At 42.7% G+C, this 24225-nt stretch overlaps 1 protein-coding gene across 1 annotated transcript in view; it reads left to right on the plus strand.

Annotated features, from left to right (window-relative positions):
• GUCY2F (guanylate cyclase 2F, retinal) overlaps positions 1–24225 on the plus strand; it is a 428460-nt gene that overhangs the window by 299425 nt on the left and 104810 nt on the right. The window contains exons 9-10 of the mRNA XM_069211537.1: positions 10054–10230; positions 16581–16737. Coding sequence (XP_069067638.1) covers positions 10054–10230; positions 16581–16737 — 334 coding nt within the window. The remainder of the gene's footprint in view (positions 1–10053; positions 10231–16580; positions 16738–24225) is intronic.

The raw sequence follows: 24225 nt of genomic DNA on the forward strand, positions 1-24225 counted from the left end.
ATAGAGGGAAATTGACCCCTGAGTGATGAGCGATGGAGGCATGGGACCACTAACAAAGATTTGTCACTAGAATTCAGAGTCCATGGAGGATGATAAAAAATTAATTGATTTTTAGACCAAGAACCATTTGATGTGTAGACACAATATGAACATGTCACAGTGATTTGAAAACAATACTCTTCTTAACAGGAAGCCAGTGGAGAGAACCAAAGCATGTGAAATATGTTCTATAGCTTTTAGGCCCTCTACCAACCTTGAAGAATAATTTTAACCTATTGAAGCTTGAGAATCAAACAATGAGGTAACTCAAGATAAACAACATTGCAAAAAAACAGCCAAGCTAATATGAGAGCATTCAAGATGAGCACCTTCTGCAAAAAAGAGCACAAATAAAAGTCTTGTTAGGGTTCGCAGATGAAAAACACAAGAACTGGCCACAGATTCAATCTGCTCTCCTAGGGACAAAGTCCAGTCAAATTTCACCCCAAAGGTTTTCACACAAGGTACTGGCGTTGGCTTAGAGCCCAATGTGGTAGACCAAAATAGAAGAGTCTAGAAGGGAGTATGGCAAAAAGGACAGAGAAAGTATGTCTTGCTGCCATTCAACTTTACATGATGGTTTACCATTCCCTGTTCAAATTGAATTAAGCAGTCAAAGTGTTTGGTAGCCACTCCATTTGAAGACCTTTGAAGGTCTTTAGTACGATCTTGATGCCACTGACATGTATAAATAGAACAAAGTAATTTGACTGGATTAGCTAGGCCAGTGGAGCCATAGAAAGACTCCATAACATTTGAGACAGTTTTGATCCATGAGGGAACCCTCAATTTATTTGGCTGGATTGAAGGTGGATGAGCTCCCATGGTAATTGGGACAAAACCATTCCCATACCTTGCCTTCAATACAGAGATCCCTCAAATAAATAAGAGACTGTACAGTATCAAAGGCTTCTGACTGATCCAAACAAATTCAGTGCTGCAGGGATGTTGTCATCGGCACACTGGCGAGTACAGTCCAGGGCACAGAACCACTACTTCTGTAGTTCTGTTTGGCTGAAACCCTGCTTGAAGGTGATGCAATAGGTTGTTGGCATCAACAAAAGCTGATACCTGTTGGAAGACCGCTGTTTCCAACACTTTGACAAATAAAGCTACTGTGAAATTAGGTAGTAGTTTGAGTAGTCATCAGAATATAATGATGGTATCTTTAACAGTGACATTACAGAGATTAACCTAAAGCCACTAGAAACCCTTTCAGATGACAAGGATGTATTAATCATGGCTTCTGTAAAAGATTATTCCAACCTTAACAGCTCCTCAAAGAGTCTGGCAGACAGCTGGTCTTTAGGTGAACCATAGGTTTACTCTCACTCATAAGTTTAGAAAGGTCTTTGTCAGATAGCGAGGCAAATTGCTGTAAATAACTACTATTATCAGTGTTAAACCCAGATAACCAAGAACTGATGAGTAGACTCATATAGCAGCATACAGTCTTTAATACTACACTTCTTGTTAACAAACTGATCAGCTATTAAATTATCCTTAGCATCAGAAACCTCAGTAAACAGCAAAAATGGCTGGTCTCATGTTCAGTCTGGGGTGGATGACAGCTAGGCTTTCTGTATTCCCTCTAGATAACCACACACAAAGGAACGGTAGATGTGATTAAATGGCCATCTGCATGTTGATGGGTCATCCTGAGCAGGCTGGGAGGAAGGAGCTGAGACTTACACCTGAAAGTGCTGTATCCTGTCCCCACACAAAGGGCTGCATACCCTCTGAAGTGAGTCTGGAGCCAGGGCAGAATGGTAGACCTCTGGGCACTTCAAAGCTTTCTTTGAAGTCTCCCCCACTTTAAAGGCACAGCTGGGTATAAGTACTGGACCCATGGCATCATAACTTCAGTACACTTCTGGATCTGTGGATACTCTGCCAGGAAATAGGACTGCTGTGCTGCAACAAGGGCTGCCACTCTGCTGAGCTGATACTCTGCTGGACTCCTGCTTTGCTGAGCAGACCTGCTACCTGCTGCCCTCCTGCCTGGGAGTGAGAAGAACTGGACCTGCACCTTTCCATACCAGAACCAAAGTGACTTCAAAGTCTTGTTGGCTTGCCTCCTGTTTTCTGAAGTCTCATGGACACAAAAGACTTCCAATGCTCCTGCTACAACTCCTGGACCTGCCATCAACCAGCTCCTGATCCCTAAGAGGAGCCCCTCCAGTCTTGGGCCCTTAAAAGCAGTTTTGTGGCTCCAGAAATTCAGATTTCGGACTCCTCACGAATGTGCCTGCTTGCCCGGAACCATGCCACTTGCACAAATAATCAGCATGACCCACCACAAGTTTGTCTCTTCCCACAGCAAGGATTACCACTCGCAACCACGAGGCTCCATCCTGCCCTTATGCAAAGCCCAGCTGACTCTTCTTGCCCAAGGACCACTGGCAGCGATGCTTTCTTTGCTCTCGGTGAACTTCTCACCCACAAGCAGGACTCTTGGCTCAACTCTGAGAAGGTAAATCTTCAGTGGGACTTACCTGGGACTGTATCTGACCTGAGTTCCCTCATGGTCGTCTTGAACTTTTGGATTTACCCCGATCTAGTGCGACCAGATATCTCTGTTTGGCGCTTTATGCTCTTAAGCACTATATTGCATTTTATTCTTTAGAATTCATATCTCAATTTCCACTTATTGGATGTTTGTCATTTTGGTCTTGTTTTACTTATATAGTTAAGCTCTATGGTTCTAATCAGGAGTGGTGTCTTTTTGTGGTGTTTTCACTATTCACTGTTTGAAGTGTTACATAAATTCTTTACACATCGCCTCTTAAGTTAAGCCTGGCTGCTCTGTGCCAAGCTACCAGAGGGTGAGCTCAGGTTAATTTATGGTGCATATCTAATTTACCCTGATTAGGATTGTGGTTCCTGCTTGGACTGAGTGCATATCTCTGCCAACCAGAAACCCAATTTCTAACATCTCTTAATTCTTCTTAGACTAATTAATTCTACTTAGACTTTCCAGTTATGCAACATTGTCTAGTCTGACAAACAAAGGTTAGCTACCATTTTGGAGCCAACATGTAAAAGCGATAAGAAAATGATCCGCCCAGAGAATACAAAAAATGGACGAGAATAGATTGCGAAGAATTTTAACAAGCTACATTTAGTGTATGATCATTGATATGTGATGAGTGGGGGCTACTCGTACCCTAATTAAAACACTCAAGTGAGTCATTAAAATAACTAATAAAAAGATGGGTTGGGTTTTCGAAATAAATATTAAAATTCACTAATGTGATTATTTTACAGTCCTCAATATTGACCACATATACGGCAGCTATTAACCTCTTGGGTGCCTTGGACGAGATGATCTCGTCCAAGGCTACAGTTCCCCTGTGCCTTGGACGAGATCATCTCGTCCATGGCACAGGGGAACTTGGGGGTGCGCTAGCGCGCCCCCCGTGCACCCCCCCTCGCCCCCCAAGGCGGGGATGGAAGGGGAAGACCTTCCCTTCCACCCCCGCCCCCCCCTGTGACGTCAGCGCGCGCGCGCGCGCTGATGTGTCACAGGGGCCTCCCTCGTCGCTCTGGAAGCTCTGCTTCCAGCGCGATTGAAAAAGAAATGCAAAAGCATTTCTCTTTCAATCACCGGGGAGGCCCAGAGGGGCTTCAAAGGGAAGGAAAAGTATTTCCTTCCCTTTGAAGTCTCTCCGAGGGTTTCAAAAGCCGGATTGCTTGCAATCCGGCTTTTGAAACCCCACTAGACACCAGGGATTTTTTTTTTTTTTATGATATTGACAAAAGGGAGCGACCCCTTGGGCAAGGGTCGCTCCCATGGGGGGCATTTTTTCTGGAAGGCCTTTTCTGCCCCCCCTGGGGGCAGATCGGCCTACTATTAGGCCGATCTGCCCCCAGGGGGGGCAGAAACCTCTAGGGCACAAGGGACCATTTTTTTTTTTTTATGTGTTATTTTATTTTTTTGGGTGGAGAGCGACCCCTTAGGCAAGGGTCGCTCCCCTTGGGGTAAAATTATATTTTGGCCATTTCTGCCCCCCTTGGGGGCAGATTGGCCTATTTTAATGAGGCCAATCTGCCCCCAAGGGGGGTAGAAACCACTAGACACCAGGGAGTTTTTTCTTTGCGTGAATTTCACGCAAAGGGAGCGACCCCTTAGGCAAGGGTCGCTCCCTGGGGGGGAGGGCAATTTATTTTAGGCCATTTAGGCGCCAGGGCAAGTTTTTTTTTTGTGTTTTTTTTTTTGTTTGTTTGTTTTTTTAGAGATGGGGAGCGACCCATCAGGCAAGGGTCGCTCCCCTGGGGGGGGGGCAAATTGTATTTACACCATTTCTGCCCCCCTGGGGGCAGATTGGCCGATTTTAGGTCAATCTGCCCCCAAGGGGGCAGAAACCACTAGGCACCGGGGATTTGTTTTTTGGCGCCAATGTCACGCAGGGGGAGCGACCCCGTAGGCAAGGGTCGCTCCCGGGGGGGGGGGGGGTTGGGGGGGTCAAATTTATTTTAGGCCATTTCTGCCCCCCCTAGGGGCAGATCGGCCTATTATCAGGAACCCTCAGGGCACCAGGGCAATTTTTTTTTTTTTTTCGAGATGGGGAGCGACCCATCAGGCAAGGGTCGCTCCCCTGGGGGGCAACTTGTATTTAGGCCATTTCTGCCCCCCTTGGGGGCAGATTGGCCGATTTTAGGTCAATCTGCCCCCAAGGGGGCAGAAACCACTAGGCACCTGGGATTTGTTTTTTGTCGCCAATGTCACGCAGGGGGAGCGACCCCGTAGGCAAGGGTCGCTCCCGGGGGGGGGGGGTGGGGGTTGGGGGTTCAAATTTATTTTAGGCCATTTCTGCCCCCCCTGGGGGCAGATCGGCCTATTATTAGGCCAAACTGCCCCCAGGGGGGGGCGGAACCCTCTAGGCACCAGGGCACATTTTTTTTGTGTGTTTTTTTTTTGTTTGTTTGTTTTTTTTCGAGATGGGGAGCGACCCATCAGGAAAGGGTCGCTCCCCTGGGGGGCAAATTGTGTTTAGGCCATTTCTGCCCCTCTTGGGGGCAGATTGGCCGATTTTAGGTCAATATGCCCCCAAGGGGGTAGAAACCACTAGGCACCTGGGATTTGTTTTTTGGCGCCAATGTCACGCAGGGGGAGCGACCCCGTAGGCAAGGGTCGCTCCCGGGGGGGGTGGGGTGGGGGTTGGGGGGTCAAATTTATTTTAGGCCATTTCTGCCCTCCCTAGGGGCAGATCGGCCTATTATCAGGCCGAACTGCCCCCAGAGGGGGGCAGAACCCTGAGGGCACCAGGGCAATTTTTTTTTTTGTGTTTTTTTTTTTTTTTTTTTTTTTTTTCGAGATGGGGAGCGACACATCAGGCAAGGGTCGCTCCCCTGGGGGGCAACTTGTATTTAGGCCATTTCTGCCCCCCTTGGGGGCAGATTGGCCGATTTTAGGTCAATCTGCCCCCAAGGGGGCAGAAACCACTAGGCACCTGGGATTTGTTTTTTGGCGCCAATGTCACGCAGGGGGAGCGACCCCGTAGGCAAGGGTCGCTCCCGGGGGGGTTGGGGGTTGGGGGGAAGAAATTTATTTTAGGCCATTTCTGCCCCCCCCCCTGGGGCCGGCTGAGCTACAGGCCAAACTCCACAGGTAGGCACCTTGCAAAAAACACCTCTGTTTTCTGTGAAAAAATATGTTGTGTCCATGTTGTGTTTTGGGCCATTTCCTTTCGTGGGCGCTAGGCCTACCCACAGAAGTGAGGCACCATTTTTATCGAGAGACTTAGGGGAACGCTGGGTGGAAGGAAATTTGTGGCTCCTCTCAGATTCCAGAACTTTCTGTCACCGAAATGAGAGGAAAAAGTGTTTTTTGGGCCACATTTTGATGTTTGCAAAGGATTCTGGGTAACATAACCTGGTCAGAGCCCCGCAAGTCACCCCATCTTGGATTCCCCTGGGTTTCTAGTTTTCAAAAATGCGCTGGTTTGCTAGGTTTCCCAAGGTGCAGGCTGAGCTACAGGCCAAAATCCACAGGTAGGCACTGCTTTTTATAAAAAAATGTGATGTGTCCACGTTGTGTTTTGGGCCCTTTCCTTTCGTGGGCGCTAGTCCTACCCACGCAAGTGAGGTATCATTTTTATCGGGAGACTTGGGGGAACGCTGGGTGGAAGGAAATTTGTGGCTCCTCTCAGATTCCAGAACTTTCTGCCACAGAAATGTGAGGAACATGTGTTTTTTTAGCCAAATTTTGAGGTTTGCAAAGGATTCTGGGTAACAGAACCTGGTCCGAGCCACACAAGTCACCCCTCCTTGGATTCCCCTAGGTCTCTAGTTTTCAGAAATGCACAGGTTTGGTAGGTTTCCCTAGGTGCCGGCTGAGCTAGAGGCCAAAATCTAAAGGTAGTCACTTTGCTAAAAACAGCTCTGTTTTCTGTGATATGTCCACGTTGTGTTTTGGGGCATATCCTGTCGCGGGCGCTAGGCCTACCATCACAAGTGAGGTATCATTTTTATCGGGAGACGTGGGGGAACGCTGGGTGGAAGGAAATTTGTGGCTCCTCTCAGATTCCAGAACTTTCTGCCACAGAAATGTGAGGAACATGTGTTTTTTTAGCCAAATTTTGAGGTTTGCAAAGGATTCTGGGTAACAGAACCTGGTCCGAGCCACACAAGTCACCCCTCCTTGGATTCCCCTAGGTCTCTAGTTTTCAGAAATGCACAGGTTTGGTAGGTTTCCCTAGGTGGCGGCTGAGCTAGAGGCAAAAATCTACAGGTAGTCACTTTGCTAAAAACAGCTCTGTTTTCTGTGATATGTCCACGTTGTGTTTTGGGGCATATCCTGTCGCGGGCGCTAGGCCTACCCACACAAGTGAGGTATCATTTTTATCGGGAGACGTGGGGGAACGCTGGGTGGAAGGAAATTTGTGGCTCCTCTCAGATTCCAGAACTTTCTGCCACAGAAATGTGAGGAACATGTATTTTTTTAGCCACATTTTGAGGTTTGCAAAGGATTCTGGGTAACAGAACCTGGTCCGAGCCCCGCAAGTCACCCCTCTGTGGATTCCCCTAGGTCTCTAGTTTTCAGAAATGCACAGGTTTGGTAGGTTTCCCTAGGTGGCGGCTGGGCTAGAGGCCAAAATCTACAGGTAGTCACTTTGCTAAAAACAGCTCTGTTTTCTGTGATATGTCCACGTTGTGTTTTGGGGCATATCCTGTCGCGGGCGCTAGGCCTACCCACACAAGTGAGGTATCATTTTTATCGGGAGACATGGGGGAACGCTGGGTGGAAGGAAATTTGTGGCTCCTCTCAGATTCCAGAACTTTCTGCCACAGAAATGTGAGGAACATGTGTTTTTTTAGCCAAATTGTTAGGTTTGCAAAGGATTCTGGGTAACAGAACCTGGTCCGAGCCACACAAGTCACCCCTCCTTGGATTCCCCTAGGTCTCTAGTTTTCAGAAATGCACAGGTTTGGTAGGTTTCCCTAGGTGGCGGCTGAGCTAGAGGCCAAAATCTACAGGTAGTCACTTTGCTAAAAACAGCTCTGTTTTCTGTGGTGTGTCCACGTTGTGTTTTGGGGCATATCCTGTCGCGGGTGCTAGGCCTACCCACACAAGTGAGGTATCATTTTTATCGGGAGACGTGGGGGAACGCTGGGTGGAAGGAAATTTGTGGCTCCTCTCAGATTCCAGAACTTTCTGCCACAGAAATGTGAGGAACATGTGTTTTTTTAGCCAAATTTTGAGGTTTGCAAAGGATTCTGGGTAACAGAACCTGGTCCGAGCCACACAAGTCACCCCTCCTTGGATTCCCCTAGGTCTCTAGTTTTCAGAAATGCACAGGTTTGGTAGGTTTCCCTAGGTGGCGGCTGAGCTAGAGGCCAAAATCTACAGGTAGTCACTTTGCTAAAAACAGCTCTGTTTTCTGTGATGTGTCCACGTTGTGTTTTGGGGCATATCCTGTCGCGGGCGCTAGGCCTACCCACACAAGTGAGGTACCATTTTTATCGGGAGACTTGGGGGAACATAGATTAGCAAAACAAGTACTATTGCCCCTTGTCTTTCTCTACATTTTTTCCTTCCAAATATAGGAGTGTGTGTAAAAAAGACATCTATTTGAGAAATTCCCTGTAATTCACGTGCTACTATGGTCACCCCGGAATTCAGAGATGTGCAAATAACCACTGCTCCTCAACACCTTATCTTGTGCCCTTTTTGGAAATGCAAAGGTTTTCTTGATAGCAATTTTTTACTCCTTATATTTCAGCAAATGAATTGCTGTATACCCGGTATAGAATGAAAACGCACTGCAGGGTGCAGCTCATTTATTGGCTCTGGGTTCCTCGGGTTCTAGATGAACCTACAAACCCTATATATCCCCGCAACCAGAGGAGTCCAGCAGACGTAACGGTATATTGCTTTCGATAATCTGACATTGCAGGAAAAAGTTACAGAGTAAAACGTAGAGAAAAATTGATGTTTTTTTCACCTCAATTTCAATATTTTTCTTTTTCAGCTGTTATTTTCTGTAGGAAACCCTTGTAGGATCTACACAAATGACCCCTTGCTGAATTCAGAATTTTGTCTACTTTTCAGAAATGTTTAGGTTTCTGGGATCCAGCATTGGTTTCATGACCATTCCTGTCACTGACTGGAAGGAGGCTGAAAGCACAAAAAATTGCACAAATGGGGTATGCCCCAGTAAAATGCCAAAATTGTGTTGAAAAATTGGGTTTTCTGATTCAAGTCTGCCTGTTCCTGAAAGCTGGGAAGCTGCTGAGTTTAGCACCGCAAACCCTTTGTTGATGCCATTTTCAGGGGAAAAACCACAAGCCTTCTTCTGCAGCCACTTTTTCCAATTTTTTTGAAAAAAACGAAATTTTCACTGTATTTTGGCCAATTTCTTGGCCTCCTTCAGGGGAACCCACAAAGTCTGGGTACCTCTAGAATCCCTAGGATGTTGGAAAAAAAGGACGCAAATTTGGCTTGGTTAGCTTATGTGGACAAAAAGTTATGAGGGCCTAAGCGCGAACTGCCCCAAATAGGCAAAAAAAGGCCTGGCACAGGAGGGGGAAAAGGCCTGGCAGCGAAGGGGTTAATAGGTCCTGCACATTGGGGCCTCAGTGAGAAGGTCTCTGTTTTTTTTACTTGCTCCTAAAAGGGCTAGAAAATTCACTTTTGCTGAAGCTCAGCAACTCATTGATAGGATGTGATATCTATATATTATGTTATGGTTTACAGTAGGGTAATTATAGTATATAGTATGGTGTGTTGAAAATGTCCTCTTGCATGGTAATTTTCGTATTTTGCTGGTTTCTGAACTCTGCACACTGGGGTACTGCTGCCCAGTCCCAAATATATACTCTCTGACCCCTAAACATGGTAAAGCCGGCTAATCCCATTTGACATATCTAACTTTCCGAATTGACACATCTAATTATCATGGTGCAGGATTACACACAAATATCCTGAAAAGGTAAATGTGAACTGTGAACTGCAGCACAAATTATGCCATCCACTAGGCTGTCAAAGAGACATAGCTTCAGGCCTACTTTTGTTCATGTGAACTTGTCAAAGTAACCATTTTCAGAGTGCAAATAATGAGAAATGACTTACCCTTTCCCCCATAATACGTTTGCCAGCCCTAGTGGAATTTATGGAGGAAACACTCCAAATGTGTCTGCTTGAAACAGGAAATTGTGAGACAATATTGCATTGTGTTTGATTCAAACATAGACAATTCTGAAAGTGGATTAATATTGGACCATGTAGTTATTGCACCCAGCAGTACCAGTATTTACCGAATATGGTATTACATCCCCAAATAATGATAACATTATTAATAATAGTAACATTGTAAATTATTAAAATCTTAAAGTAGATATGCTTGGCCTGTACACTACATACGTATTTTACAGATGACACATTATTTTTAATAAAATGCCAGTCTCTGACAATTTGGACCAGAATAGTTCACCTTGGTTGAGAGCATGAATGATGCGTCCTCTTCTTCACACTTGTTTTAAACTCACATTTTCCTTCTTGTTGATTCCCAGATGAAGGACATGCGTCATGAGAATGTCAATCCCTTCTTGGGCTTCTTCCACGACTGTGGGGTGTTTGCAATTGTGACGGAGTTTTGCTCAAGAGGAAGCTTGCAAGACCTTCTGAGAAATGAAGACGTCAAGCTAGACTGGATGTTCAAATCTTCCCTTCTTCTGGACCTGATTAAGGTAGGCTTTGTATAGACACCTCTATTTATTATGTTTTGTTTGAAAAGCCTTGCAAAAGTGATTAAATTAGCCTCAATCAAGTAACATGTGCACTACAATACTTTTGACAAAGCCTAGACGAATTTATAGAAAAGGAGGGAAGAGGCAGGAGGAAGTGTCACTTGCAAAAAGGCACACTTTTTTGTGAGTCGTCATGCCAGCTCTCTTAAAAAACATTTTTTACGCAAAAATGGCACAAACTTACAAAATACAATTGTATTTTGCAAGTTTGCACTGCTTTTGCGTCAAAAAATGACGCAAATGCGGCGCTAAAAAAGTATAAATATGGGCCTTAGAATTCAGTGCTGGAATGGTCAATCAAGCTGTATTTAGAACATAAATAGAGCCATTTGAATCTTGTAACACGGTGCCTGAAAGCATAAGGCACAAGACCGGCCATCTGCAGCAATATTTGCATTGTGTTTCCTGCCACATGCAAATTGTGGACTTCTGTATTTCAGGGCTATATGTTTACTTAAAGGGCCTGTCACTGCACCTGGCTCTACATGGACAAAATAGACCCTTGTTGCAGCAATCCATCCTAAGGCCTCTTATGAATCCTGTGCTGCAGTCTAGTCAGTAGATGGAGGGACAGTCACAGGAAGGCGCTCTGCCTCTCTGAAGAATGAAGCTATTGTGTGCAGATGAATGTATCTATGGCAACACTGATGGTCAGAAGCGATAAAGGGTCATGTAGTCTCACAAGACCTGCCAGATTTTGTTTTCAGCAAAGCATCACCAAGTCATAACTGGAGCCCCTTTGTGCAGAAATGAGTGGTACCCGTGCAGTGAAGAAATGGCAGACTCGTCTAAAGGGTGTGTGTGTGTGTTTTTTAGAAAATTAACTGAAAATAAAACGTGTTATACTACCCCTGAGCGTATGCCTTTAATTTTCATAAAGTTGCACACTTTCGGCGGTTCACAAAGTCTACTAGTTTACAAACGTAAATGTATAATACTGGTTTATTTCCATGTATACATCTAATGGTAGAACAGATGGTCTTCCGACAGCAGAAAAGCCACAAGAGTATGGTTAAGGTCATGCTGCAACTGCAGAATAATGTCCCCCTCCATTTCTTTCACTTGGAAAATACTTTTCCTGGTAGAGAAATTAATTCCTCTGTGCATCTAGGAAAATATCGTGGTTATTGTAAACGTTTCGTAGCCTATTTGGACACCTTTCCCACTCCTCAGTGGCTCAAACGTTTAGTGACCAAATTAGGTGTGAAATCAATTTTAAACCCTGGCAAATATATCACAAAAATACGACTTTGTGTCCTTACAGCCCCCCCACCCCTACCCCCGATCCTCAAGTTGAACTGCCCATTCAGCTACCAAAAATCTAAACCTGTGACTGCAAAATATCCTATGTACTGGTATATATTTTTAGGTTACATGTTACCTCTACAGGTATGTGTGTACAGATCCAGAGTCCAAAAGCCAATATAATTTGTTTACACAATAGCTGATTTAGGTTTCTAATGAGAAAAGTCAAGCTAATAGTTGAAGAAGGATGGTGCTTACGTGCATGTCTCAGTGAACTTCAGTTTTTGATTTTGAAAAATCCTCCTTTTAATCTTTGTCCCATCCCTCCTCTCTCTCCAACTCATCCCAAACCTTTCAATCTACTATGAACCACCAAACATACTTCTCAAACTCACCCCTTCTTTTTAACCATGTCACTTGTTAGACTTTTCATCCTTGGCGTGGTCTCCCTTAACTTTTTGCCTCTGTTCCACAGGTTGTTGATGTGTGCTTGGCTCTGATTTTGCTGTTTTTGTTACTCTGGGCACTGCTGTTAATCAGTGCTAAAGTGCAAGTGCTCCTTTACAAAATGTGTATGTAATTGGCTTAACCATGATTGGCATATTTGGTTTACTAGTAAGTCCCTAGTAAAGTGCACTAGAGGTGCCAGGGCCTGTAAATCAAATGCTACTAGTGGGCCTGCAGCACTGGTTGAGCCACCCACATGAGTAGCTCTGTAATCAGGTCTCAGACCTGCCACTGCAGTGTCTGTGTGTGCAGTTTTAACTGTAAATTCGACTTGGCGAGTGTACCCACTTGCCAGGCCCAAACCTTCCCTTTTCTTACATGTAAGGCACCCCTAAGGTAGGCCCTAGGTAGTCCTAATCCTAAGGGCAGGGTGCAGTGTATGGTTAAGGTAGGACATATACTAATGTTTTTTTATATGTCCTGACAGTGAAAGATTGCTAAATTCGTTTTTCAATGTTGCAAGGCCTGTCCCTCTCATAGGTTAACACGGGGCTACCTTTAAATCTGATTAAAGTGTAGATTCCCTTTGGGAGCGGATGGACATGTGGAGTTTGGGGTCTCTGAGCTCACAATTTAAAAATACATCTTTTAGTAAAGTTGATTTTGAGATTGTGCGTTTGAAAATGCCACTTTTAGAAAGTGGGCATTTTCTTGCTTATACCATTTCTGTGACTCTGCCTGTTTGTAGATTCCCTGTCTGGGTCAGTTTGACAGTTAGGCTGGTTGCACCTCACACTAGACAGTGACACAAAGGGAGCTGGGGTGTAGTCTGCATTTCCTGATGAGCCATCTGTGCTAGGAAGGAGGGGAGGAGTGGTCCCTTACTCCTGAAAGGGCTGTGCCTGTCCTCACACAATGTCGTCTCCGACCCCCCTGGTGAGTGTCTGGGGCCTGGCCTGGGAAAGGCAGGATTTCACATTCAAAAGAGACTTTACTTTGAAGTAGGCCTACTTCAAAGGAGAAATTGGGTATAAGAAGGGCACCCAAAACCACAGACTTTAGAACGCTTCTGGACATATAGAGGAACCTCTGCCTGGAGAAGAGCTGAAGAGCTGAAGAGAAGTGCTGCCCTGCCTGTGACTGCTTTGTGGAGCTATCCTGCAGTGTCTGTTTCTGCCAGAGTAAGAGGGCAAAGACTGGACTTTGTGTGCCTTCCATCTTGTGAAGAAATCTCCAAAGGCTTGATTCAGAGCTTGCCTCCTCTTGTTTGAAGTCTCAGGGACAGCAAAGACTTCTCTCTGCCACCACCTGGAGTCTCTAGAGAGACTCCTGCTCTGACAAGTGGTGCCCTACCCAGTCCCTGGGCCCTTGAAAGGAAAGCTGGTGGAAATCCAAGGAAATCGACTTCGGACGTCTTCGGACTGACGGCGCTGCTGAATCCGGTGACGCCACCTGCAACCGACTCCGTGATCTTCGCTGGAACGCAACGACCTTCGCAGGTCCGACGCCGCAGCAGCCCCACTGAAGTCCGTGACTCCGTGGAAGCCGCCGCACCCCATCGTGACTGACGCTGCTCGAAGTACGCGGATTCAAGGTTTCACACACACGCCGCGATCCACGACTACGTGCATCGACTTGTTTTCACTCTTCACCAAAGGTACTGTACTTGGGGGTCTACGCGACTCCCTGTCCGGCGCCGTGGTGTCGGCTTATTGGGAACGACTCCGTCACGACACCGTGTTAACACCTCATTGAAGCATTTTGTGTTTCTAAGCGCTATTTTTGAATGTAATATTTAAAAATTCATAACTTGACTTGTGTATGTCGGATTTTTGTCGTTTTGGTCTTGTTTTGTTTAGATAAATAATTCCTATTGTCAACCTGTGTTGTGTCATTTTGTAGTGTTTGGTACAAATACTTTACAACTAGCACTCTGAAGTTAAGCCTACTGCTCTGCCAAGCTACAAAGGAGGTAAGCGGGGTTATCTGGAGGTGATTCTTTTTTACCCTGACTAGAGTGAGGGTCCTTGCTTGAACAGGGGGCAACCTGACTGTCAACCAAAGACCCCATTTCTAACATCACTCAACTAACAGCCACCCACCACCTCTACTTACAAAAATAACCTACAACTTCCCCTTTCAAATCCACTCCCATCATTCTATCCCTACGCTACACTCAACTAAATACACAATCAACCAAGAACACAAATATAGCACAACTCATAAACACAGAAACAAAATAAAATACCTACTAACTATTAACCTTTTGTCTTGGGCTCAAGAGTAGCGTGCTACTCGCCTCAAAGCATTTCAGCTTCTCTTAAGGGGGTAGTAAGGTCTATATAATTACAATTTACAATTACATTTATAATATTACTATATAAATGCAGTTTACAATTACCATTTTAAATGTCCAGACACAGACCCCAGCATATTCCACACCAAGGTTGAACTTATGTGTGTTGTGAATATAGCGCAACTTGTTAAAATATGTTGCATGGTGTTCATTACAAGGTGAGTTATTTGAATGAATTGATAGAGAGGCTGGTATATTTCAGAGACAAGAATTGACCAGGTGTACCCAAAATTGTGAAAGTAAAAAATGAGCTGAGAATAACATAGTACTGCTTATTCAATCCAATACACCTTTGTTAATAACCTCCAGCTTTAAAATAACATTATGCACTGCATAATCACCTCTATAAGATAGTGAAAATGATATTTAAATGCTTATAAAAATGAAACAACAGATTGACTTTAAAGCAAATTGCAGGAGAATTACCACAACTCATTGTAGTTTATTGAACTAAATACAATTTCAAATCACATACTGTTTCATAACCTAGTTAACTATGCTGTGAATGGCAGAAATATATGCAAAATGACAAACCCGTGTAAGTGTTTGCATATTATTTGGCAATTTGAAAGAACTAAAGAAACTCTGCAATCTTGCAAGTTTTAGGTTTATGTTTTTTCCCTGCTAGTTTTTAAGTATTTGAAAAAACATACCAAGTGATTTCCTACTAAACACGTCAGAGAGCAGTTAAAACACTTCACAAAAAATGGTTTGAAAAACTAAAAGTACAATTAATAAATTTCCCCAGCAACCATCACCCTAGCAAGTGACATCACCACGTTTCCTAGCATCCATCTCAACAAGAAGAGGAATTATTATTTTCCAGCTAAGACCATATTTGAAAAAACAAAACCAGAGAAGTGGATGGCATTTCACAGCACCATCTGATCAAAAAGTGGCATCACCACATTTCCCAGCATCCTTCTCAAGAAGAATGACACCACTGGTTTCCAGACAAAACCACATTTAAAAAGAGGAAACCAGACAACTGGGACCAAAGAGATCAGAATTCATCTTGACAGAAAGTGACATCACCACATTTTACAAATAAGCAAGAACAGTGTTCCATATTTGCAAAATATATTATGGGATTTCATATAATTATTATTTATGATTTAATAATCGCATATCATATATTTACAAATTTTCACTCCAGAAATAAATCACAATGTACAGTGAGGTGCAAAAGTGTATGTGCTTGAAAAAGTGACACACACACGTGATGTACATAAATAGTTGTGTCTCAGAAAAGTTTCTCAATAGCCAACCCAGGAAGCAAGGTTAGATACAAATTCAAACAGGTTTGCCTAATTAGTCAACAGTGTTTCTATCCCTATTGATTATGAGACCATCATCAAGACTCCATATATACATGAGCCCGAGAGTTAGTTGAGGACATGGAGAAAGGTGAGCATGTGTGAACAGGGGACACAAGAATATATTGTAGAATGTCTGGAGAAGTAGTGGAGTGTTGCTTGATTAGAGGGCTGGTCTGAATGGGCAAAGCGTGTAAAGACCAGGGACATATACTTAGGTGGTGAGAGGAATTCTTGTAAATAGTCTAAACTACTGGGACTCGCACTGGGTAGCATTCCAATTTCTCATTTTTCAGTCACTGCTCCATTTTAGACAAAGACATGTCTTATGCAGATCCTCACTGAGCTGCTCAAGGGAACAGTTCATCCCAAACTGGAAGGTCTTGGAGATGCCTCATTTCCCCATCGACGATCTGATGCCGTTTCCTTGCTGGTCCACCAAGACTCTGTGAATTGTAACCGTCCTCAGTTGTGAAGAGAATTTGTGAAGAGAATTATGGGGGTGGACGATGTTGCATATGTTTTCCATGTTTAATTTGTATTGCCTTCAACAAATTTTAGTGCTTTCAACATAAGATCTTTGATCAAGTATTTTTCAGTCTGATCGATGTAAATGCACAAACAAACTGTATTTTCATTGTTACTCAACTCAAGGTTATTCATTTAATTGACTTTAAGGGGATTATAGGGAATACGGGGTCACCAGAATTCAAACCTGTAACTATGGAGTGGTACATGAATCCCTGAAAGGGTCACATCAATCTACAAGGTCATTAGACCCAACATCTTACTGGTTCCACTGTATAGATGAGCAATCAGGCCTTTGACCTGTATGTAGATGAAAATTCTCACTCATGTTGGACAGCACAGCTGTGCACAGGCCTAGCTGGAAAAACTAAAAATGTTGTGTTTAACATTATTTGCAGGGCATGAAATACCTCCACCACAGAAAGTTTGCCCATGGGAAGCTGAAGTCTGGTAACTGCGTGGTGGATGGACGCTTTGTGTTGAAAATTACAGATTACGGGTACAACGAGGTGTTACAGGCACAGCGAATACCACACAACGAGCCTTTAGCGCAAGGTATGTTCCTCTCTTTCACACCAATACCCCACACATTTCCCTTTGTGTTGTTTTATACTTTTAAATGTTATGTGCTTTTGTGTTGTCTTTCTCCTGTTATTTGTTTTTCTGAAACTACATCTTTGTTTATTGTTGACGATAAATCGCACTGACATCCCTTGAAGTAGAGCAGCATCCTAAAAAAACACTAAAAGTTAAATGAGAGAATTTATGTTGCCGAGCACTGCATATAAAATATGTGGACGCATGTGGACACAGTTGCACCCTTGCAGCAGAATTTAAAATACAGTACATTAGCACTTTTGGCACTGACTATGGGGTTCATTACAAGTGTATCGATCTTACACCACATAACAACCCTGGTGATCCGACTGCCAGCTCTGCCAGGATCATGGATCCCGGCGGCCTAGAGGTGGTGGAGTTCGTAATCCACCAGGGCAGCGCTGCCCTGCGGATCACAACCTTGTTCTCCTGCCAGCCTTTTCATGGCAGTAATATCACCATGACAGGGCTGAAGGGGAACAGGTGCAGGGAGCCCCCCTTCCCGGCACCATAGAAATGCTCACTGTCTGTTTGGCAGACAGTGAACGTTGCGAGGGTGGTTATGCATCCTCCTGGCTCCAGCATTGCCGCTGGCTCGATTACAAGCCAGAGACAATGATGTAGCCTGTTTCCCACTAGGTCGGCAGGGAGGTCGGCGCGTAGGCGGCAGCCACTTTGTCAGGACTTTGGCGGATGGGCTTTCCCGTCCTCTAAGCTCATAATGAGGCCCTATGTTTCTCATCTGCATTCATCTTTACTGTCAGTTTGTATGAGTGACATCTTTAGAGGGAGGCCAGATGGGAACACACCCTGCTGTATTTGTCCTGGGCCCCACTTGTGCCCCACCACCACCACAGCTGCTGAATGTACTGGGAGGCCACACAGAGAAAACAGACACTGGTCTTTGCCATACACATTAATTTGTCCAAGCACCTTTGCAAAGAAATGTTTTTTGCGTAAATTATTAAAATCTGACTTTATATATGCATGTATATATGTCTATATCAAAATATACATATATAAATGCTTGTACACACAATCATAAAAAATAAATTTTAAGCAAATATATGTATCTGTATATATATACACACACACACACACACACAATTTCAATGAATTTTTTTTTTAAATGTAGTTATAGTTAAGAAAACTTATTTTCCTGATACAAACCAAGTTTGAACTACACAAACTGAAAAAATTCTGAAGTTATAGTTATACCTTTCATCTACATATTTACAATTTATCCACCACCTTCAAATTATTATAAGTAGTGAACCGTTACAAACTCTTTTCAGCTTGCTAACCAGACAACACTAACTAACTCACCACTCTCCCATACACTGTGTTGTGACAAATAATGTCATTTGAGAAGTTGTAAGTGTTGTTGTGAATGCTATTATTTCATATACTATATGTAATGTAGTATTCAAGAGTATAAATAGTGCATGGAAAAGGCATGAGTTACAGTTAATTCAGTGTAGGGAGTGAGGTGACAAGACTGTGTTCGGAGGTGCGCGACTTATAGTAATTTGAAGATGGTGCGTAACATAAATTGAAGTTATAATTATAACTTTACAATTTTTAATGTTTGTGTATTTCAATTTCGGTTTTATAGAAATAACACATAAGTCTAACTATAAAATATCCTTAACCTTTGTTTTTTTTATTGTGTGTTAATGGTTCTTATTTTTTAATAAATATGTATTTCAAATCGCAGTGTTGATTGTCATTGATTAAACTGCCGTAATGTGGAGTGTAGTACAGTGAAAGAGAGTGTCGTAGAGTCTAGTGCCCTAGAGTGGAGTATTGGAGAGTGGAATCGAGTGGAGTTGATTAGAGTGGAGTGACATAGTATACAGTGGAATAAAATGTTTTAGTGGAGTGGCGTGGTATGTTGTACTGTGGAGTATTGCAGAGTGCAGTGGTGTGCTGTATGGTGTAGAGCTCAGTCTTGTACAGTGGAGTGTCGTTGACTGGAGTGTCATAAAATAGAGTGTGGTTCAGTGGGGTGTCATCGAGTAGAGTGCCCTAGAGTGGCATAGAGCATAGAGTGCTGTAGAGTGTAGTGGCATAGAGTGGAGTTCAGTAGAGTAGAGTATTATATAGTTCAGTGTTGTTGAGTGTAGTGCCATGCAGTAGTGGCAGAGAGTCTCATACAGTGTAGTGTTGTACAGTGGAGTATCATTGTTTGTGAGAACACAGTGCATGGTAGAGTATCAAGTTATAGTTAGTCTTGTCTGGTTAGCGACCTGAAAAGGGTGTGTAAAGAGGTCCATTACTTATAATAATTTGAAGGCGATAGATAAATTGTAAATTAAACTTATAACTATAACTTTGGAGATTTGAAAGTTTATGAAGTTTAAACTTGGTTTTATAGGGAAAATACGTTTTGCAAACTGTAACTAGCTTTAAGCTTTGTTTTTTCCTTAAATTTTTTTTTTTTTTAATACAAATGTGTTTCAAGTCCTAGGGTCCAGTGTCATAAGTGGAGAGTTGTTATGTGGAGTGTTGTACGGTACAGTGGAGGAGAATGTTGTAAAGTCTATTGCCATAGAGTGGAGTATTGTAGATTGGAATAGAGGGGAGTAGAGTGTAGTAGCATATCATACAAGTGTTATATAGTGTAGTGGCATGGTGTCACTACAGTAGAGCTGTAAACTGGAGCAATGAGTTGTACAGTGGAATGGCATGTTGAACTGTAGAGTAGGGTGTTGTAGACTGTCACAGAGTGAAGTACAGTGTTTTATACTGGAGTAGGTTAAAGTAAAGTGTCATAGAGTGGAGTATTGTCAAGGTGAGTGTTACAGAGTACAGTCGAGAAGAGTGTCAGAGAATGGAGTGCTGTGTGATATAGTGGAGTGGCGTATCAAAGAGAAAAGTTGAATGGCGTGTTGTTGAGTGTCATACAGTGTAGTACAAAGTTGTAGAGTGAAAAAGCATAGACTGGAGAAGAGTGCCATAGGATGGCATAGATTGTAGTATATGGTTGGAGAGTCGAGTTGAATACAGTTGAGTAGAGTATCAGACAGTAAAGTGGCGTAGAATGGAGTATAGTACAGCAGCATAGAATGGGATAAAATGTAGTAAAGTGGAGTATAGTGAATTGGAGTACACTGAATAGGGAAGTATAGAGTGGAATAAAGTGTCATACAGTGGAGTGGCATGTTGTAGACTGTAGTGGCGTGGAGTGAAGTAGAGTGAAGTGGTGCAGCATACAGTCGAGTAAAGTGGCATAAAGTGGAGTACCCTGTTGTACAGCAGAATGTGATGAAGTGTCGTACAGTATTGGATAGGGATATTGAATACAGAATAGTAGTGTGGCATACAGTCTAGAGTATACTGTAGAGTGGAGTGCTGTGTCCTATAGAAAAGCATCATGTAGTGGAATAGAGTGTTGTACATTGGATTTTACGTGCATAGAGTGGAGTATAGAGTTGAACTGTAGCATGTACTGGGATAGAGTGGAGTAGAATGTTGTAGGGTGCCATGAAGTGTGGTACACTTTTATAGAGTGGACTTATGTAGAGTGTAGGAGAGTGTCATACAATGAAGCTGCTTAGAGTGGAGTGGTGTACACTGTAGTGGTGTAGAGTAGATTACCATAGAGTGGAGTAACATATAGTGGAACAGCATACAGTGGAATACTATACAGTAGACAAATAGTGTGGCATGGAGTGGAATAATGAAGAAAGTAGTGGTGTACAGTGGACTGGTGTAGAGTAGGGTACAGTGAATTAACAAAGAGTGGGGAGGCATACATTGGAGTGGTGTAGAATAGAGTCAAGGAAACTGTTATAAACTGGATTGATGTCTCATAGATTGGAGTGGAGTGCTGAGTCATATAGTGTTGGAAAATGTCATAGAGTGGAGTTGAATGTTGTAAAATAGAGTGTACGGGCATAGAGTTGATTGCAAATTTGGACAGTGGACTGTACGGTTATAGAGTGGAGTAGCGTCTAGTTGAGTGGCATAGAGTGTAGTAGAGCTTCGTAGAGTGGAGTTATATAGAGTGGAGGAGAGTACACTGGAGTGGCATAGAGTGGAGTAGCATAGACCAGAGCAGCGTACAGTGGAGTGACATAGTATGTAACAGCATGTAGTGTGGTAGCATACAGTGGAGTGGTGTAGACAGAGAAGTGGTATCGACTGGAGTGGTGTATTGTGGGGTGGGGTAGAGTGTAATAGCATACAGTGGAATTGCGTACAGTGGAGTGGGGTAGAGTGGAATACCATACAGTAGAGGAGCAAAGATTGAAGTTGCATACAGTGTAATAGCATAGAGTGGAGTGGTGTTCAGTGGAATAACATACAGTGGAGTACAGTGGAGTGGCAGAGAGTAGACTAGCGTAGAGTAAAATAGCATAGAGTAGAATGATGTAGAGTGGAGTCATATACAGTGGAGCGGTGTAGACTGGAGTGGTGTACAGTGGAGTAGGGTAGAGTGAAATTACATATAATAGAGGGGTGTAGTGTGGAGTAGCATCCAGTTGGCTAGCATAGAATGAAGTGGCGTACAGTACAGGTGTGTACTCTGGAGTGGCATGGAGTGGAGTAGGATAAGGTGGAGTGGCATACAGTGGAATAGTATAGAGTGGTATGGCATACAGTGGAATGATGTAGAGTGGAATAGCATATACTGAAGTATATGTTGTTCCACTCCACGCCTATAGTGAAGTGACATACAGTGAAGATGTGGAGTGGAGCTGCATGCAGTGTAATAGTGTAGAGTCAACTGGTGTAGAGTGGAGTTGTGTACAGTGTAATAGTTAAGAGTAGAGTGGTATAGAGCGGAGAGTTGTACAGTGGAGTGGCGCTGAGTATAATACTGTATAGTGGACAAGCGTACAGTGCAGCAGCATATAATGGAGTGATCTAGACTGGAGTGGTGTACAGTGGTGTAGGGTAGAGTGTAATAGCATATAGTAGAGAGCCATATATTGGAGTGGGGTCCAATTGAATACTATAGAATAACGTGGCGTACAGTGGAGTGCCATACACTGGAGTAGCTTAGAGTGGAGTGGCATACAGTGGAATAGTGCATAGTGGGGTGTTGTAGAGTGGAGTGCCATATAGTGGAATAGAGTAGAGTGGAGTGACATACAGTAGAATGGTGTAAAGTGGAATAGTGTATATTGGAGTAGCGGCCAGTGTAGTGGCATAGAGTAAAGTGACATACACTGGAATGGCAAAGAGTGGAGGAGCATACAGTGTAAGAACTCAGAGTGTAGTAGCGTACAGTGTAAAAGCATAGAGTGGACTCTTGTAGAGTGGAGAGGCATGGAGTGGAGTGGCATAGAATGGAATAGTGTATAGTGGAGTGGCTACAGTGGTGTGGCATATGGATGTATGTGAAATTTAGCAGCAATGTAGATTATGGTATGCAGAGTAGTGCAGAACAGTGAATTGCGATGCCTTGCATTTCTCTAGATTTACCAATCAACCCAGGGCCACGCATTGTGGCCTTGCAATCCTTTGTAAACCTGACTCAAGGTTTGCAGTGCCCATGTGACACCATGTGTGATGCAAGTGTACCACAATCAAATAATACAAGAAGGCCTTCGTTATATTTTAGGCAATGGTATACCGTGATAACTTTGCAGTATACTGTGGTACTTGGCGAGGACAAGCCAGTATATAACTGTGTAATGACTGTTTTTAGAAAATGAAAAGGCAGCCATATTGTTTTTACTACACTGGCTGTGTTCAGTGTTAGAGCCTTAGATATAGGTAAGTAGTAGATCCCTACCTAATACTACCTTTTTAAAGTGGCAATAGATAGGGAAATGTATTTATTTTTTATATATTTTTAAATACGTTTATGGTCATTTTCTGCAGTAGTTTCACAAAGGTTTGTGAAATTCCGTGACAGTACTGTGGTGATAGCTATCACTAAGCTTAAATGTCTTATAGCTTAAAAAATACTTGCCCAACTTAACTGTAGTACCCAAAAAGCATCATCTCTGCACCATAATGTATAGTCCTGCCAAATTTCATATAAATCCATTCATCTTTTTCACGCTAGGTCAAATACAGTAGTGTATGGAAAATGCATTGGTTTAAAAAAAAAAAAACATTTTGGGACACTCTTTTATCTTTGCACCCCCTTAACAATTCAACCACAAAAACATTACATCATCTCAAAATGTGGAAATTGCTATGGGTCTGGCAAGTTTTGTGGTGATTCATTAAATGGGTGGCAAGTTATTAGGGAGCTAATATTAAGCAATCCCTATCTTTGTGAATACTAACTATAACTACATAGTGGCAATGAGATTTGATGTGATTTCTTTGTTTTTATCTATTGTATTTGTTCTGTACTTGTTTATTGGTTTACATAATCATGTGTTCATAAATGTGTCTTTTAGTTGTTCTTGTAGTAATTTTGAAACTTTACCTATGCAGTCTATTTTAGTTTTTGGGCTTCATTGTTACTTTAGTAGGATTGTGCTGCTATCCCAAGGTGAATGAAAGCCAATCGTTGTTATATAAAATAAGAGTATTACTTATTTCCTAATGGCCAATCATCATGTCCTCTATATATTAGTTTGTGTAGCTCACTGCTAGGCCAATTTTGAATTTTGTTGCAAAGGAGTACATAAGGAAGATTGTTTTTGTTTGCCTTGTTGGGCACAGTGTTATTTTGTGAGCCATACAGCATGCAAACAAAATATATGTATGTAGGTTAAGATATATTCTTTTAGTTATGCATTTGTTTATAGGTTTCCATTAGCATGTGACCACAAATGGGTCTTTGAGTTATTCATGTAGTAAATCTGAAACTTTGCATATGTAGTCTAATTTAATTTTGGTCTTCCTTGCTACTTTTAGTAGGATTGTGCTACATATGAAGGCCAAAGCAAATGAATGCAAAATGAGTTTAATATTTTTTCCGTAGTGTCCAATTATCATGTCCTCCAAATAGTAGTTTGTGTGGCTCACTGCCAGGCCAATGTTTCATTTGTTGCACAGGGGTGATAAGAAAGATGTTTTTTGTTTGGCTTGTTGAGCACAGTTTTATTTTGTGAGCCAGAGAGAATGCAATGAAAACTTACGTAGATTAAGTTTTATTCTATTTATAATGTATTTATAGGGTTTCATTAGCATGTGACCATAAATGGATCTTTCATTTGTTCATATAGTAAATGTGAAACTTTACATATGCAGCCCAGCTTACTTTTTGGGCTTCCTTACTACTTAATAGCATTAAGTTGTTGGCCTATATAACTTCATATCTACTCCATAACATCAATTGCAATAGCAAAGGGAATCAGCTACTTAGTCTAATGTACATTACTGTGAAATTTCATTTTAATCTGTTCAGCTGTTTTGCCACTACGTGAAATACTAAAGTATCTGTAAAATGCATTGGATTTCAAGCATGTTTTGGGTTTCCCTTTTTTGTTTGCACCCCCTTGACCAAATGCTACAAAACTTTCAATCCTCAGA

Source organism: Pleurodeles waltl, chromosome 2_1, assembly GCF_031143425.1.
Source record: "Pleurodeles waltl isolate 20211129_DDA chromosome 2_1, aPleWal1.hap1.20221129, whole genome shotgun sequence".
NCBI lineage: Eukaryota > Metazoa > Chordata > Amphibia > Caudata > Salamandridae > Pleurodeles > Pleurodeles waltl.